Source organism: Brachycentrus maculatus, unplaced genomic scaffold, assembly GCF_059751285.1.
Source record: "Brachycentrus maculatus isolate JH-2025_06_01 unplaced genomic scaffold, ASM5975128v1 h1tg000166l, whole genome shotgun sequence".
NCBI classification, from domain to species: domain Eukaryota; kingdom Metazoa; phylum Arthropoda; class Insecta; order Trichoptera; family Brachycentridae; genus Brachycentrus; species Brachycentrus maculatus.
Window position 1 is genome coordinate 204,985 of NW_028280919.1, and position 19,992 is coordinate 224,976.

At 30.7% G+C, this 19,992-nt stretch overlaps 1 protein-coding gene across 1 annotated transcript; it reads right to left on the minus strand.

The window, feature by feature from the left end:
• Positions 1 to 3,232: 3,232 nt before the first annotated feature.
• LOC148308397 (fatty acid hydroxylase domain-containing protein 2-like) lies at positions 3,233 to 19,681 on the minus strand. Its single transcript, XM_088261739.1, has 7 exons — positions 19,502 to 19,681; positions 19,133 to 19,253; positions 8,395 to 8,468; positions 8,103 to 8,278; positions 7,117 to 7,298; positions 6,412 to 6,684; positions 3,233 to 4,869 (listed from the first exon to the last, which is right to left on the minus strand). The coding sequence occupies exons 1-7, from the start codon at positions 19,554 to 19,556 to the stop codon at positions 4,719 to 4,721; spliced, it is 1,032 nt and encodes a 343-aa protein (XP_088117865.1). The 5' UTR covers positions 19,557 to 19,681; the 3' UTR covers positions 3,233 to 4,718.
• Between the last annotated feature and the right edge of the window lie 311 nt (positions 19,682 to 19,992).

A 19,992-nucleotide genomic window follows, 5' to 3' on the forward strand; every position in this document is an offset into this window, starting at 1 on the left:
TCTTGTTTTATATATTTTTGTGCCAAAATGATGTTTTACTGAAGTGTATTATCGATATTGTCCTTAAAAGACTTTAAAATGTGGAGAAAATTTTGTAAAATATGAAATGATAAATGTAATAAATTTGTATAATTTTACTTGTGTTTGCTTTTATTCCTTTGTTTGTTAAAATACTCAATGTATTTATTTACAAATGATATGTATGAATTCATAATTACCTAATAGTCACCTAATTAGGTGTCCTATTATAAAGCTATGTTGAATATTCTTTCTTATAGTTTCTGTTATATTTATATTGACAAGCAATATGTAATTTGTTAATTTTAAATTATGCAATATTAAATTAATTATATAAATATATTTTTTTAAATATATACTATACAGATGTTGAACTATATTCAGGAGAACAAAATATTGAATTTTAAGTACCTTTCTAGACTACATAGAAACAAAAGATTATATATATTTAAATATATATTTTTTATTGAAAACCTTGTTTTATTTTTACTTATTTTATTTAAAAACAATATTTCAGCATTGAAAAATATATTACGATAGTAGTCGAAATTGTTTCCACAATGACAATAATAATTACGTATGTATAAATAATTTTTCCCCAATACTGATAAGGTGCATTTACGAACTTGAATATACCATTAGAATAAAGAATAAACAATTTGGTTTTATTTGATCAAATTTTGACTCCGTTACATACCATCACTCAAAAATAAAACAAAACACATGTCACATATGAGTAGAGATGCCAGAAGCAATATTATTGTGAAGTGTGTGAAATGTACAGTATCAAGTATACTTGAACAAACACACGAACAAAATTTTTATATAAATTTAAAATAGGATTATCACTTCGAATGGTGAAAGTCATGGAATTCGGGATTCTGCGGGAATGACAAGTGGTATCCGGAGTGGTCTTCATATATCCCACAATTACCAGAGAAAACCACAGCCAAGCCGTGGTGACATGGCACATGAGTGATGAAGATTCCGACAACCAAGGAAAGTATATTGGAGACTGCATGCTGTATCGGGTGAGAGTATTCAGCAATCACCGCTAGTAGAGCAGTCCATTCATGATGCTTCTTGTAAATGTGCTTGTAGAAGTATCTGTGATAAAGAAGCCTAGAAGACAATATTTCCTGATATATTTATCTTATTACTAAGCATGTTTTATTGAAATGAATCGGGTTGTGGTCCTGTGGTTAGTGTCGTTGACTCTGAGTCAATGTGTTTTAGGTAGGTACCCAATTATAGAAAAAAAGGAATCCTTCGATACAGTAAGACTCCGTGTTGGAGATATGTATCGGCAGGTTCCAGCGCTTAACGAAACTACATCAAATGAGGTAATCTTAAAACAAATGTATCGTAGTCATACAGGAGAAAGTGACCAAGTGCATTTTTTACAAAAACGTGATTATTGACTATTTGATATCTTAATAGCTCAATATTGTCCTGTAAAAACCCCAAAGTGATTTCAAACTTGGAAGTACAATATATTCACTTGTTGAAAATGACTAACTGCGTCGATGTTTATTTTCTTGCCAAGCAAAGGTGACTTAAATGGCCCTCCTGAACATTTTATGTTTTGTTGGTCACTTTCTCCTGTATGACTACGATATATATATATATATATATATATATATATATATATATATATATATATATATATATATAATTATATATATAATTATATATATATATATATATATATATATATATATATATATATATATATATATATTATATATATATATATATATATATATATATATATATATATATATATATATATATATATATATATATTTCTTTATTCATATTTTAATGATATAAAATGAGCGCGAGACTACACGTGAGTTTCGAAGCAACAAAAATGTGCTTAAATCATTTTGGAGAAAACTAATACGGGTGCGAATTTGGGAAATCCCAACACTACCACTTAATATGGAAACAGTAATTACCAAAGTCTTACTGTATTTTATCCTTGCTAGAAACTTAATAAATTGTTGTTTTGTTATTTTTTATTTCGGCATTCACTTTATGGTAAGACATGATGAAATTATAAATAAAACATTTGATTTTTACCACTTAAGTGTTAAATAGTATTCTCAATATTATTAATATTTAAAGCATTTACTTTGTGGTTAGTCATTTTTACTTATTTATTTTTTTTACAAAAATGTTAACAAAATTAGTATATAACCACTCACCGAGATTTTTACGTCTACCGGTTTCGAGTTTCGGTTTAAATAATAAAGATAAAAATAATATCCTAGACAATTCTGGTATATACCAATTAACTTGTGATTCTTGTCCTTCGAAATATATTGGTAGAACGTCGCGTAATTTTAATACCAGAATAAAAGAACACATACGATGTCTAAACAATAATAACTTCTCCGAATTTGCCAATCACCTCATAGAATCAAATCACGTCTTCAAAAAAGACACGGGAGTAAAAATATTAAACACTAATAATAAAGGGTTAAAACTAAATAATATGGAGATTTTTTATATTAGGAAAGCACTTAAAAATAATATTCCTCTAATTAACAACCAAATAAATTTTACATATAGTCCATTGTTTGATTCGACATCGATTAAACACGATTCGTCAATATCCAATTCGAACCCCCCCCACTCCTCTCATCCTACAAGTATATAAATAGATTCGATTCCTAGTCTAATTCTAATATACGTTTAACCTCGGCTCGTAACGCATGTCTGTATTGAAAACTATAGTGCATGTTGGTCTTCGGGTCGACCAAAAATCGCATGTGTTAGACATTTTGTGTAGTTTTGAGTGTGTAAATGGTGCTATGGTGGTGAAGGGTAGTATTGTTTGCATGCTGTGTTAGTGATTGTCCTGACGAAGAGACGGGTACGTCTCGAAACCGGTAGACGTAAAAATCTCGGTGAGTGGTTATATACTAATTTTATTAACATTTTTGTAAAAAAATAAATAAGTGTTAAATAGTATTTTAATGACTAGTTTTGGAAGCTACAGATGTTTCTATCTACGGGTTTGAATATGAACGTTTTTTTGTTGTTGTAATATAAACTGAGCACTTAATCACACCCATATTAAAAACTGAGCAATAATCCACCTAAAGTTTCACAAGTAACAACAATTTTTTTGTTTCATAAAATAACCCCTTTTAACTTAAAATATACAGTTGTAAAATTCATAGGTTTAATGAAATAAATAGTATAATTTGTTTTTTTTAATCATTTATTTTATCAAAAATAAAATATACAAATATGAAGTTTGATTAAATAATATTGCTTATTATATTAACCCTTTTTGGTTTGGACTACTTATTATATAACTGTTCTACAGTTGCCCTCATACATAAGTTGATTTGGAAAAAAATGGTACATATTCATACACTAAACCATCCAAAAAACTGGTAGGAATGTATAACCCACCCAATCCCAACAATTTATGAGAATTTTAGTAGTCAATAACCAAGACTAGATAAGAAGTAATGAAACAAAATTATGTATCACAAGAATCGGGTTGTGGTCCCATGGGTAGACTCACTAATTGAGTTTTTAGGTTCTGGCTAACTCTACCACAACTTAATTGTAATTTTTGATAATGGGCTAGCTCGGCCTAGAAAAATATACATAAATTTGTATGTAATATAATAATTGCAAATAAAAAACATAGTAATATGAGAAAAAAGCATAATAATTGACCAATTCTCTCTGCAAAATCACAAATAATAAGTCCTATATTCGCAATCAATATAGTTATGATTTTCACTTTAATTTTTATTTCAAAAACAATAATGTATAAACAGAAACTAAATTTTCGTTTAATTCAGCTAATATTTTAGAAATATAATAGATTAACACATTTACCCGTGAAATCTACAAAAATTTTAAGCGCATTGATATTTCCGTCAATCACCCTTCACTGGTATTTGAACCATTGGACTGATCACTTTGATTAAGGGTTTATTGTTTACTCTGAGGTTCACACTATTCTAGCTTTTGGATGGAATAGAGCATATCAAATAACCTGTCATGTTTCATACAATATACCTATAACTAGTATCACAATCAACACTCAAATGACTATCACTCATAACATTTGTTTATATTTTTTCATTTACCCAACAAGAAACCATGGCGGCATAGTAAAATTATCATAAAAACATACATTTTTTTTACTAGGGATTGCAAACCTACGACATGAAAAAATTTTTTTATACCAATAATTTCTTAAATTATTTATTTTTGAATAATATGTAAAAGTGCAATTTGTTTTTCATTTAAGAAATAATGTGTATTATTTCCAATTTCCCTATTCAAAATTACTTAACAATACCATTTCCAATATGTTATAGCACTTACACATAAAAATCATTGCCACCAAATAATATGATATTGTCTTTAACCCGTTTTAAAATTATATATACAGGGATTTTTTATTTCATGTAATGCGGTGGTTCTTTGTTCCAGACAAGGTTACACTGCGTCGATGCGATGCTGTGCCTTATTCGCCGCTAGTTGCAGATGAGGTTACAAGAAAAATAATGTTATACTCAACCAAATTTCATTGTGTGGCATATAACAAGGCAAATTAGTCTCTAATATTTTTATAGTTTCCAGCCTTTGTTGATATTGTACCTTTATAATTATGTTTTTATAGTTAAAACAACATTGGCATTATGTGTTATGTCTCCACGAATTTATGATTTTTCTTCATCTGGGAAGATTTCCCTGGCCGAGGTTAATCCAACTAACCGGATGTTTCTATTAGAGGCTTTAGATCTGCGGAATAAATCATCCGTACTGTGTAGCCTGTCTAGGAATCCGAGAGTCCCGTAGCACTGAGTGAACCTAAAAAAAATAATGAGAATATTGGTACACTAAAAGCTTATCAATTCAAAAATAGTTTAAATTTTGCCATAGTTTTAAAAGTATTTTGAAATTCCAGTCCAATTTAAAAAAACAAACGCAAGAAAATTTGAATGCAAATTCTTCCAAAAATTTTAATAAATTTACCTTTTTATAATAAAAAAGTAAAAATACATGGAACATTTCTTAACCTGTCGAGGAGCGAGTTTTTTTTAAAATATTTTTTTTCTTTTTATAATTTATATCATAGTCGATGCTATGAGCAACATATTTTCTTGAATATGTTGCTTATAGAATCGACTTTAATAATAAAAAAAAAACATTTACACCAGTAAACATGATTTATCGCATCATTGGCAATTTTGATATAAATCATGTTTTGTATTGGTCGTATATATACGACCATACTCCTGGAAAGGTTAACAATGCCGATTACAGGTGCTGCTTTTTGTCAAATACTATGAAAACATTGTCGTGCATCAGTAGATATGGCCCATATGAAAAAACAGTATTTTTTTCAAATTATAAAGCTGGTCGTCTATTTCAATTAAACAAGCTTTTACCGTAGTAGTAACTATTTTTTCAGTGTATTTTGAGACAAGTGTGCTAGCACAAATGCTATCTATCAAAACTTCAAATCATAAAAAAAAAATTAATACAAAAATATTAGCTAAAATAACATTAGGCTAGGTGTAAAAAAAGTCCTAAAAAGGAAAAAAGTAAGGATATAATAAGAATAAACAATATGGCTTTATAATATCTGATTTTCATGTTTTATCTGACTTGCTTATGTTACATGTTATTTTTCCATGGATAAAGTCATATGTTATCAATAAGTAAATAAAAAGATAACTATCACATTGAGGTATGCAGTAAACATACTAGAGTTATTATTGTAATGTATTTACAACATTTTGAGTGTGTCCAAATACTTGTTCACAAATCTGAATTATCTCCAATTGTAGGAGTTATTTTTCATATTATAATATGAAAAATGACTCCTATAATTGGAGATAATCCAGATTTGTGAACACTCAAAATGTTGTAAATAAATTATCTGGTCAAATTATAAGCTTAAATAATAAAAGTGAAAATGATATTTTCTGGCGTTTCTTATGTGTGTGATTATAATCCAGGATTTGGACCTAACATACTAATAAAAGAGTTTCTGCTCGATACAAATCTTCTTTTCATCTCACCAATAGATGTCTCTAGTGAAGTTCTAGCGATTCAAGAACAATGTTTCAAAATTGGTTCATATATATATATATAACTTCCAAAAATTTGAGTAGTGTGGTTGTCAATAATGGGTAGAAATGGTGAATGTTACACGTATGTAAAGTGATCACTTAAACCAGCCTATGACGGTTGTCAGCCCCGTAAATGCCGAGACATCCATATTCTTCTTCATTTTTGATGAGGTGTCAAAAAATAAATTGTAATGTATCGTGTATTGGACCATGAACACGGCTGCTTTGCTTTTTTCATGAATTTTTTGCTAAAAATTTAAAATAGGATACTCACTTCAAATGGTGGAAGTCGTGGAATTCGGGGCTCTGCAGGAATGGCAAGTGGTATCCGGAGTGATCGTTAAGGGTTCCCACTATAACCATAGAAAACCACAGCCAAGCCGTGGTGACATGGCACTGGGTGATGTAGATTCCGGCAACCAAGGGAAGTATGTTGGAGACTGCATGCTCTATCGGGTGACAGTATTCGGCAATCACAGCTATTGGTGCGGTCCATTCGTGATGCTTCTTGTGAATGTGTTTGTAGAAGAATTTATGGTGAAGGAGCCTAGAAGAAAAAGATTTTAATATTTATAAAAATTCAAACAAATGATGCATCTTCAGTCATTTTCAAAATGACAGAATAATTAGAATCTTACAAAATGTTAGTTACATTAGTAAACAGTATGTATGTTAAGGTTTCGAGATCAGTACCATCTCTTCTGAAGCACAATCACTACACCATGATGCTTATATGGTGATGATATTTTTCACCACTTCTATAGCCCTATTCACACACTTAAAACAAACAAATATTCATCACATGAGGTATTGGTCATACATTTTTCATAGAAATTTCTTTTGACAAAAACTGTTTACATACAAATGATATATTCATAAAATAAGATCAGAAAAGTAGATTACCATAAAAAATATTATGTTGTTTTTTTTTCAATGTTATACAAATAAATATCTATATATATTTTTTAATTTCACTTACCGGTGTGAATAATAAAAGCCGGTTTCTTGACATAAAATCAAAATAACAAGATGAACGAGAACACGGGGGAATGAAGGGAGTGTTCGAGTTGGAGGGAATCCATCAAGTGTCATTCCATAATATGTCAACAAACTGAATCCAATCCCAACCACAAATTGATTATAAAGCACAACCTTTACAGCCTGAAAACAATCAATAATATAATAAACCGACTAATTTCATTATTTATTATGCATTACAAGACCATTTAAAGGCATTTCAAGTGGGTTTATTAGATATGAAACACAAAATTAGTAATTTTTGTCACAAAATACAAATAATATTACTACAGAGTTAAATATTGTACTACAAGTTTGATTATTTCATCTTCTTCTTCTTCAAACCCTTATCTGCACCCTAATGGTGCATAAGGCACTGCATCATATAAACGCAGTGTTATCTTAATCGTTAACACATTAAGGAAATGTGATCAGTCCTCCGCTTCAGTTACCAGTCCAGAGTAATATTGAATAAATATTAGAGTAAAAAAATCACTCATATCATAGTCGTACAGGAGAAAGTGACCAACTAACAAAACGTAAAATGTTCAGGAGGGCCATTTAAGTCGCTTTTGCTTTGCAAGTAAATAAACATCTATGCAGTTAGTCATTTTGAACAAGTCAATATATTATACTTCTTTGGGATTTTTTCAAGGCAATATTAAGCTAGTAAGATATCAAATAGTCAATGATCACATAAAAAAATGCAATTGGTCACTTTCTCCTGTATAACTACGATATTTATTTAACCCCCCCCCCCTGGGAATCCAATCTGGGACCTCCAGGCGGAGGCGGACAAGTAGGTTGATTAGATATAAAACACATACTTAGTATTTTTTGTCACAAAATACAAATAATATTACTGCAGAATTTCATATTGTAATAGAAGTTTGCTTATTTAGTAATGCAAATTTTGAATTCATACAATAGAAAAAGGTGCAACTTTACATTATAAAATTTGGCTCTCTCAAGTGGTTCATTCATTCCTGGTTGAATTTTGTACTTTCTCATGAAAACAGGTCTATTTTCTATATCCATATAGGCATAAAGTAACCCAAGTCCCCAGTATAGACCAATGGTAAGTGCGTTTGGAATAACGACCCATAACACCAATTTAGAATCCGCTAAAAAGAAAAAAAAGAAATTTAATACATAAGATAATATTTTTTATTTTATATTTGAAAGTACTTTAAGTATACATTCAAAATAAATTTACTCTACCAATTAAAAAGATACTTACTGATATTATCTAAGAAATAATCCCATTGCGATTGCCAGAAGTCACCTGATGCACCCCAAAATCTCTGAAGATGCCTGAAATTGATAAATTAAGTAATTTTTTTGTTATATAGATTATTAGGTACCTTTAAAAACACAGTTGTAAAACCTGTAAAAAATTACTTTGTATGAAGTCCATACGAAAAAATGAAAAGGCAAAACTGACTTCCTGTTTTCTACCCTTGCCTAATTAATATGCACATATATTGTTTCCCATCCCATATTCTTATGAAATCCACTTAAATGCACCCCGCTACGTTATGGTAAAAAAAGTTTTCAACAATAATAGGTAGAAATTTGTATATATCCATTATTTGTGTTCTTTCTCTATGCTTTCGTTCCTTCAAGAGACGTCGCTGGTTTTGTTATTAATGCATATCGTAGTCGTACAGGAGAAAGTGACCAACTACCAAAACGTAAAATGTTCAGGAGGGTCATTTAAGTCACTTTTGCTTGGCAAGGAAATAAACAAAAATGCAGTTAGTCATTTTTAACAAGTCAATATATTATACTTCTAAGTTTAAAATCCTTTGGGATTTTTTCAGGGCAATATTAAGCTAGTAAGATATCAAATAGTCAATGATTACGTTTTTGTAAACAAATGCACTTGGTCACTTTCTCCTGTATGACTACGATATAATTTTAATTTTTCGATTCCTGACCAATATTAGCTTAAAAGTATCGTTATACTTTCTGAGAATGTCAAACACACGCCATTCGTATGCTAAAAATTGCGAAAATTAATGGCATAATGATAGATCCGAGTTGAGTGACATAACACAGTTTTGTTTTTTTACAGTATTTTTTTATGATAAAATAATCGTTTACCACTTTCATAAAATAGCCCCAATATGCAATAAACAGTGTCTTTTTAAAGGTCCGTAAGGTAGAATTGTTATATTTTATTTATTGATGAATTGAATCGTAAAGGAAAATAAGAGATTCTACAGGTGGCGCAAAATCAATCACCCTATCGGAAGATGTTATAATTTTTGCAAATGGCGACGAACGTCAATTGTATTTGACACTTGTAAACAAGACAGCTGCAGTATACAAATAAATTAATAAAACGGTCACAAATGTGTATCAACACTGGCGGCGGCCACTTAACAGACGTCATCTTTTCCACATAACAGAAAAAATGTAAAGGTCCAAATAAATATTTCCACCACTCAAAATCTTTTTTCTATTATTTAAAAAGTTATTCAAAAACAAAATTAGATGATTAATTTTACCAACCCTAAATACATTTGTAAACTGCAGCTGTCTAGTTGATTGTATAATAAACATCAAATATGATTGACGTAGTTCTGACGAGAACTGCCGACGAATTGTCAGCATGGTCGTCCTGGGCGGCGCGAACCTGATGCCTTGTAAAAAAGGCAAGCTTGATTAAGGCTCTCAGGAGGCATGCGGAGTACATGGCCAAGCCAACTGAATCGCCTTTTCTTGACGACAGTTGTGACCAATATTTGCTGCGTCCTACGCCTCATCTCTTCATTCCTCACAAAGTCAAACCACCGCACGCCTAAAATTCTCCGCAAACACCTATTCTCAAAGCTTAGTACGCGGATCTGACTTGGGAGGATGCAAGGGAGCTGGCAGCCGACAGAAAAGCCTGGAGACAGTTTGTGGACTCCATATGCTCCACCTAGGGAGCGGATATGGTTTATTATTAATTTTTTATTATGATTGACGTAAAAATTATAACGTCTTCCGATAGGGTGATTAAGTTTGCGCCACTCTATAGCAACCATATTGCCTAATGTTAATCATAGTTGTGTATTTTTTTCCATCATAATTTTGTTTTTTTATAGATCCGATTTCTGAAAACAAAATTTGTGAATACAGATAATAGTGACGTTAATCAATATGTCAAATTTTAGAATTAATATCCGCAGATTATTTAACTATTTAAAGATAATTGTTATCGTGTGATTAATTTGATAAATTATGTGATTTAACATTGTTTTAGAACATAAACATATTTAACAATCAATCACAAATTTCAATAATTAAAATTTTCTTTGTTACCATGTATCATCTATCTTTTAATATTATATATTAGAATAAATATGTACATAATATAAGTAAAAAGTTGTAAGGTCATATAATTAAAAAAAACCTACTTATCGAATTTAATCAATACTATTCATTATTTCAGATGATCATTAATTCATAGCTTATTTTTGGGTTATTATGCCATATATCTATTGTGTCCACCTCCGTGGTATAATGGTTAGCGTGCTTAGCTACCATGCTGGAGGTCCCAGGTTCGATTTCCTGGGGGTGTGAAAATAAATATTAGTGATTTTACCCTGAACTGGTCCCTGAAACGCTGGAGTGATCATCTTGCCTTCATGTAATTAACGATCAAGATAACACTGCGTCAATATGATGCAGTGCCTTATGCACCATTGGATGCAGATACGGGTCGGAAGAAGAAGATAAGTATAAATATATTGTACTTTTGCAGACGTTTCTGCATTCTCGGGGGTCACAAAGAGTACAAGTCAGGAAATTAACCTAATTTCATATTAACCTGTTGTTATCACCTTGTGTGCATGATAAGCATGGTAAATAATAAATTCAACTTCCATCTAAAAAAAAACTTGTTTTCTGTGATAGGTAAAAGCATTATTTATTTCAAACAGATTTTTTATGATAATGGCTTCGCCATCTTTTAAACGTAACAGCAACGAGAGAAATACCAAACATTGCTCATGGCAGACATCGTGCTTCTTGACAGCTGCAATATTAGAAGCGCGCTGTCTGTCATGAGAAATGTTAAGTATTATGTGTGTTGATGCTACCTTCAACAGATGGCACTATCATTGTGGTAAAAAAATCATGTTACATTTTAATTTATTTATAGATAAAAACAAGCGCGTACTCAAATCCAACGTTGTTTAAAAAATTCAAAGCAATCGGTGAATAATTTTAGGAGTTTTAAGATTTTGAACGTACAAATATTAACATTTTTTTATAAAGAATCATTTACTTATATATTTGTGAAAACATGTTTTTATATATTTGTGATTTTTTTTAACTGTTACAGGTAAAAACATTGTCGTAGGAATTTTAAGATTTTTATCAAACGAACATTCTCATTTTTATTTATATAAAAATACACAGATAAAAATACGCGCGTTTTCGAATGTATATGAAAACAATTGAAAAACTTTATTTCCATAGATTGTTTTTTCAAATTTCGATTTCAGTTTAGTTTTTTTTATTGCCATAGATTTCAACAAATTACGAATAGGTAGGTACCTACCCGTTGAAAGTGATTGAACCTGTACTTGAACGTTTACTTCTAGGTCAACGGCCCACTGCATATTGAATAAAACAGTCGCAAGACGATATGGCTTAATATCAATGTAAAGCAAAGGCCTTCAATCCGTAAATTTACGATGCGGTGCGGCATGTATTGCGACTGGATCTTTGTCAGACGGGAGGAATATCTAATTTAACATACTCAACTTATAAAGAATTGTATTAGACTCGTTTTGTGTTTATAACAGCCGATATATTAATATTTTCACTCACCATTTTATTTTGTAAAATTCGCCATCGAAAAAACCTTATTTTCGTAAGTTGGCAATGAATGAGGTCACAGAAACGATGGAGTTATTTTAATATTGGTAACATTGCTAAATTATTGGCGGCTCTATTTGTTGATGTCTATGGTCCACCCTCCCACCCCCTCCCCTCATATTTGTATTACACAAATGGTAGTATAGTATAGTGGTAAACAAACAATCCACACTACATTGCAGCTCCTATTACAGCTATTACTACTATTACAGCTTTATAAACCATAGACAATAAACCATATGACGTCATTAAACGTTTCATGACGGAAATTTGATTACGTATGCGAACGCACGTTTTTCGTTTTATAAAAATATCTACAATTTAAACCTTCATATATCCCTTATTTCTCTACATATTTCAACAAGAATTCTACCTATAGATGATTTTTCAAATTAATTTATTAGCCAATAATCACACATCGTGATATTTATCCATTATCCGAACCTGTTCTAAACTACATATATAGAAGTATTACTTTTGAAGCAACTGCGATTAGACTAGGGCCTAATCACTATGTTAGGGTTGCCATAATAGTCGAGGTACTGACCGGGACATAAATTAAAACTCATGAAAAGTATGTTGTGTATAAAGAGTATGTTAGAAAAGAGAGTATTGAGTGAGAATGCTGTCCATAGTATTTGGTTGGTACCTAAGTACCTACCTACCTAAAAAGGAAAACATAAGTATAACAAACGAGTACTTTTTGTTGCCTTAGTTTTTTTTATTAATAATAATAAGACGTAGAACACGTGCTATACATATTGACAGGCGCCGTGGCGAAGTTGGGTAGACGCTCGACTACGAAACTGGCGTCGCCGGTTTGATTCCTGACAGTTACAAAATGAATTCAAGAAAGATTTATTTTCAATTGGTCTGGGTGTTTCTGATGTATTTTTCACATTAACCTTCCCTATCCTTACTATCCTACCTGCAGACAAGCATCTAAAATAGACGCTTTGCGGGTTATTCTTTTAATTGCCCTTCACATACGAACGTACGTGATACGCGTGGCTTTTCTCCACCATTCCGCGCTAATCCGTATGACATACGCGCACGAGAAAAGATATCTGTTGTAAATGCAAGGCCGTAATCACTGGGATGCTCAGACTTGCATCTTCTTTCATTAAACAGGAAAGAATGATACATGTTTCATATCGAGTTAAGACACCTTTAAAATTGACATCTTATTTGAAGGGCGAATAATCCAGTGTCCGATATAATAAATAATATTAATATTGAAAAAAAAACTTAACCTTTCTTATATTTTTCTGTCTGTTTGACCAGGTTTAGAAGCTCCGGTCTCCCCATAATATGTTTGTGAAATTCAGAACAAGCCATGTTGAAATTGATTACGATTTTTAAAAAATCCACCGCTCATTTGTTGAGCCAACCGGGGTGACAGGTATAGAGTTTCTAAGCCGGAGACATGTCCCAGTATACCGAGACGCATGGCAACCCTACACTAGGCGCTCGTTTAGGGGTCATCCATGCGTATATTTCCGCATAAGTTGAATACGTACATTAATTTTATATTAATAATTCCTAAACGAAGGTCAAAGTGATGTAAAAATGAATTTTGTCTTTAATATTTTTATGCTATTAAATAACTTCTTTATTTATATATTATATAATAAAAATTAAAATAATAATAACATTTTATTACGGCTTGAATAAGCGGTGGGTGTAATACTCAGTCAGGCATAATAGTCATAATTTTCTCTCTATATATGAAAATGGGTATGAATAATTTCAGGATTGATTTCACATTAATTTATGAATTTAATGTGATCCTTAAGCCGAGGAAGAGAAATAACGTTATAAAAAATTGGACTGATTCTGATATATTTAAAAACTGAAGGGGTTTTATCTTTTGCCCCAGTTACTCTAATTCTATGACTTCTTTATACTCTGTTTACAGAATATATAAATTGTTTTGATGTGTACCAAATACGTTAAAACATGTTTAATCTGAAAACAGCTTATCAAAATCCATAATAAAAAACGCTTTTTTTTTTCTTTCCATCCCTGATTTTAATATGTATACAGACATTGTTTGTTTTAAAATTGGCAGTTATTCAAATTTGTTCTCTTATTTTTTGCGCGTAACTTGTGAAAATAACATTGTTTGTGGTGTGTAATGCGTAATTTTGTTTTTTCAATAATTATGCATTGTTAGAAACATAATCAAATAGCGACATATCAATAGATTATAGGTTATTGAAATATAAAAATTACAATTGAATAATATACCACATTCGACCTGTCTTTTTAAACTTTTGATGAAAACATCTGAAGTTCTCGAAACTAGTCGTGTTTATATTAATAAAATCAAAAGTGGTTTTATACGGGTGTTTTATTTGTATACTTAAATGATCATGTTATTCCACATGCCAAATCAATTTATATTATAAGATCAGGGGTAGTACGAATAATATTGTGAATCCATAGACGTTTCATTATACATATATATAACATAGCACTCTAATACATTTTCTAATTCTTTATTATAAGGATAATAGTTTATAATTTTGTAGATATTATTTAAGAGAATTTTGCAAGAATAACTAAATGTTTTCTTATTATTTTTTGACATCCCATCAGAGATGAAGAAGAATATGGAAGTCTGGAGGGGCATTTACGGGGCTGACGACCGTCATAGGCTGGTTTAAGTGATCACTTTACACACGTGTAACATTCACCAATTCTAATCATTACCACAGTACTCAAATTCTTGGAAGTTTTATATATACTATGTCTATAGTGAAGTTCTAGTGATTCAAGAATAATGTTTCAAAATTGGTTCATATATATAGAACTTCCAAGAATTTGAGTAGTGTGGTTGTCAATAATGGGTAGAATTGGTGAATGTTACACGTGTGTAAAGTGATCACTTAAACCAGCCTATGACGGTTGTCAGCCCCGTAAATGCCCAGATTTTTATATTCTTCTTCATCTTTGATGAGATGTCAAAAATAAATAAATAAATATAATGAAAAACAATCAAATAAAATAAAAACCCTGTAATGTCACGCGATTTCAATTCTCCATTGTGCCAACAACATTCGCACATTAAGCATAGGAATGGCGTAGGTATATTTGACATTTTCAGTCAAGAAAACATTTTTTTTCTTCTAGTAAAGAATCATAAAAAGTCGAGTAAACACCAATTATTTGATCTAAAAACAAATCTATCACAAAGTAAAACCATAGAAAAAGTGCAGATATTATAGAGTTTTCTAAATTTGAACTTATTGGCGTTGGAAATTTCGTCCAACATAACGAAATTAGTTGCGTTTATATCACTTTTCAGTACTTGTAGTACAGAACGACAATAATTTTACGATTTAAAAAGAATGAGGCAAGAATCTGGTAAGTATATTTTTTTTTGTTGATTTTTCGTTTCAATATCAGCAAAAACTTTCAACAAAAACACTAAATACCGCCATTAAGCAAATAAATATATTTTTAAAAAATTATATTGAAAAAAAAACAAATCCATCATCAAGTGAAAGCATAGACATGCATACATAGCATGTGCAGTAATCAAAGAGTTTTCCAAAATTGAACTCTTTGTCGTTGGAAATTTCGATAAACAACGAAATAAGTTGCGTTTATATCACGTTTCGGCACATGAGTATAGAGCGATGATAATTTTCTGATTTTAAATGAAGTGAGGAGAATCAGAAACCAGATGGTTAGGATATTTTTGTGTTTATATTTTTTGTTTCAATATCAACTGTTCAACAAGAAGACTGAATACCGCCATTTTGCAGATAAGCATATTTTTAAAATTATCATATTGTGTTATTTTACTTATCTTGCGAAAAACAAAGAGCAAAGTCTTAAGAATTTGCTCTTTGTAACTTATAACCTTAAAAGGTTATCTTCTTTTACGCAAACTTAATGTAATCATAAATGTATGTGCTATAATTTTACGCTTTTTTATATATTTTAAATTATCATTCGATTTTAACTACGAGTGTAAGAGGAAACTCTCGCGTTTTGTTGTTATTGCCTTTTTTTGTTTACTTAGAATTTCCAATTACAGAGAGAATTTTATAGAAAACAAACGAACAAAAAATATGTATTATTTACCATAAAGTTATTGATTCACATTATTTTTTGACATCTCATCAAAGACGAAGAAGAATATGGAAGTTTACACACGTGTAACATTCACCGATTCTACCCATTATTGACAACCACACTACTTAAATTCTTGGATGTATGTATATGATCCAATTTCGAAACATTGTTCTTGAATCACTAGAACTTCACTAGAGACATCTATTGGTGAGATGAAAATAACTATTTAATTAAGCAGAAACTCTTTTATTAGTATGTGAGGTCCGAATCCAGGATTATAATCACATACATGAGAAACGCCAGAAAATATCTCATTTTCAGACTTCCATATTCTTCTTCATCTTTGATGAGATGTCAAAAAATAATATGAAAAATAAGTGCTATAATTGGAGATCATCCAGATTATTGAACAAGTTACATTACAATTTTTGTCTCTTAAGTTTGATCCCAAAATTAAGTTCTATTCGATGTCCATAAACTACTACTATTCAAATATCGCTATATTTTCCATGTACGATACTTGATCTTCTGACTATGTTACATGTTTTTGTAAATCAGGTTTGGCCGTAAATAAATAAATAATGACCAAAATAAAATACTGAACCCAGCATGTAGAATACGGTTCAATTGAAGCATAAATAAAAATCCTGAAAATTGACTAGTGTGGTCGTCAATCATGGGTAAAATAAAATAGTGAATGCAATACGCGTGTAAAGAGATATCAATAGAATTGAGAAATTCCAAACGTAATACTTTGATACTATGAAAATATAAATAATTTATAAATGGGGCCAAAGTATGAAAAAAATCTAGTCATAAAAATTCAAAATATAATTTTATACCAAACGTAATGGACCAAAAATGGAATAATCTTCGGTGACTGTTTTATCCAGTTGGGAATTTATTTAGCTTAACAACATATTTACATATATCTTCAAGTTGATAGTGAGCAATATAGCTCATCAACATTTTAATAACATAAATTAAAGAGGATAATTTTTTGACATAGTTAAAATTGGTCAAAAAAGCACTTTGAAACGGTTAGAGGTATTCGAAATGTGTTTACATCGTAAAATGCTACGGATTCCATGGACCGATATGGTTAGCAGCGCAAATGCGCTCCAATGAGCAAGAGTAGAAAGACAGTCGCTGACTGATATCGAAGTCCGGAAGGTGTCCTATCTGGGGCATGTGCTTAGACGAGGAAGATGAGCTATTGCGCCTAATAGAGGGTTGATGAGGTGTGGGCAGAAGGCAGATCTCCTGGCTCCGGAATATGCGAGATTGGACGGGGATCAGAACAGGCGCTGTTTACAGCTTCCCAAGACAGGGACACATACTCTAAAGTAACAGTCGACGTCGGGGGGACCTTTATAATTATACTGTTTTTGGGTATATTATTAGATTAAAACCAATATTTTTGGCTTTTCCACTTTATTTTTATTTGACCAGCGACCGGGTTTCGTCGTTACCGACATCATCAGACTGGTGTCGGTAACGACGAAACCCGGTCGCTGGTCAAATAAAAATAAAGTGGAAAACCTAAAAATATTGGTTTTAATCTAATAATATATTAAAAATGCAATTCCATCACGAAGTGTCAGTGGATAATATAAATCTGTTTTTGGGTAATTTCATTAGTTGTTATTTGGGGTTGCTGCGCGATGCGTAATAAAAATAACATTTAGGATTTTTTACGGAGTGTGTAGAAGTTTTTGGTAAGGGAATGTAATTAATTATGAGTATTTTAATGTTTTAGAATTTAATAAACCCTGATGATGACAAGGCTGTTGTCGAAACCGGTAGGTTAAAGTGTAGTAATAATAAAAAAGTGGTTGAAACAAAGTTGTTTACTTTTATAACCTTTATAATTCATCAACATTTTTTTTATCGAAACTTCTTTATATGTTTTTAATAAAAGGTACACGTCAGTACAAAAAAAACTTTGACGTAGGTTTAAGATTTATATTAAATTTATTAAAATGTATACAAGGTACCTTTTTTTGTTACTTTTGACGTGTGAATAAATAAATCCATTATTTTGCTGGCTATAATTTAGCTTGAATATTAATATAAGAATGTTATTTTCTCATTAAAATTGGTAACGAGCATTCAAAAAATGACTATTGTGATTATTTTAATCATTGCTGACGCAAATTAGTCATCAGTATCTCTACTATTTAATTATGCTGTTTTTTAATGATATTTTTGGAATTTTTTGTTGGAAAACTGAAATAAGTTATTTTCAGAGGAAAATGAGAAAAATGCATGGGTAAAGATTTTTAAAAATATAAATATGTTGTGAAAATTAGAAAACAACGATATAAGCTTTCTGGGGTTGACGATACGCTTGTAGAAAAGGGTCGGTTTCATAGTGACAATGCATTAAATTAAGTTGTTTGAACGGAGATAAACCGATAAATTGGAATAAATTCATAATTACGGTGTATTTTTCATATACAAAAATATATATTAAAAAATATTCACTACACTAGCAGTAATAATGCGTATGAATTATTTGTTAATTTTAATTTAGAATTTGTTTTTAAATATAACATCCTGATCTGAAATTTCAGAGTCTTGAATTAATTGTTAAGCACGCTAAGAAAGAATATTATATTTTATAATTACAGTGTTATATGAAAAAAATCTTGAACATGTAAAAAATGTTAAAAAAAATATGAAAAAAAACTTTTTATGACGCATTTTTAAAAAAATGCGTCATTTTAAAAATGCTCAAAAAGTTGAGATTTTTAAAAATATAATACTCTTTCTTAGCATGCGTAGCAATTAATTCAAGACTTGAGAATTTCAGATAAGGATGCTGTATTTAAAAACAAATTCTAAATGCAAATGAACATAATGCATATGTATTATTACTGCTAGTGTAGTGAATATATTTTAATACATATATATTTTTGTATGAGAAATTTAAAGAAAAATATAAGTGGTTTAAATCACTAACGAGTTGTTATTATGGCCATTAAATACAAAATTGTTTTGTGTTTTTAGCTTACCATGTGAGAGAATTCCTTGCTGCAGTAAATCCGATAACTGCAGAAGCTATTACTATCAACACGCTGTAGAGTGACGATATCCACGCAGATTGTGGCTTTCCCTTTTCATTAAACATTGCATCTAAAAAAATAAGAAAGTAAATTGTAAAACCAATTAAAAATATATATGTACATATATGAATTCACATGTAATATTAGCGCCTTTACTGCGTCGCATGTTTTACAATAATTATTTTTAGCCATTCGTTGCGTCGCAAAGTGTATCAATTGACAGAATAATAATAACAACCACAGTGCCGAGTTTCGCGTGATGAATTAATGTCTATTAAACTGACTAAGTTACTTGATTCAATTTATTGAAAATCTTGCCTGAAAACTGGGAGGACGCCGTCTTCTTTTTGCTCCGAACTCTGTCTGCTGTCATTATTTGTACGAATGTTTTATTCACTAATGTTCACATAAACCAATATCGCGTGCGAACGCACTGAACTGAACTGAACAGATGCGAATGCAATGCGGAACGACCCGTGCGAGGTTATGCCTCGAACTGGCTGTGTTTAGTACTCGCCTTTGCATATTATATGAAAGTATATCGCGGATACGATTAAAATCTACGTATCATTTCTTGATTACGCGAATAAAGGTACGATAAACACGCGCCTTGGAAATCATTACTAAAAAATGGAAAAAAATAAAATATATACTATTTAATGATTGATGTATTTTCGGCGTCATATAAGAGAATCTCCCGCTACTAATTTGCCAACTTGACCGAAATAAAATGCGAATAGGAATCCGACTGGAATCGCATTGGTTTTAAAAATAACTTTATAACTGTATTATGGGCGCTTGTAAGTATT

Excerpts from the sequence above, each read along its gene's own strand:
- LOC148308397 (XM_088261739.1), bottom strand. The coding sequence starts at position 19,556 with ATGACAGCAGACAGAGTTCGGAGCAAAAAGAAGACGGCGTCCTCCCAG. Across the intron at positions 8,469-19,132 it reads GCAAGGAATTCTCTCACATG|GCATCTTCAGAGATTTTGGG; the intron begins GTAAGCTAAAAA and ends TATCAATTTCAG. Across the intron at positions 6,685-7,116 it reads GGCTTTTATTATTCACACCG|GCTCCTTCACCATAAATTCT; the intron begins GTAAGTGAAATT and ends TTTTTCTTCTAG.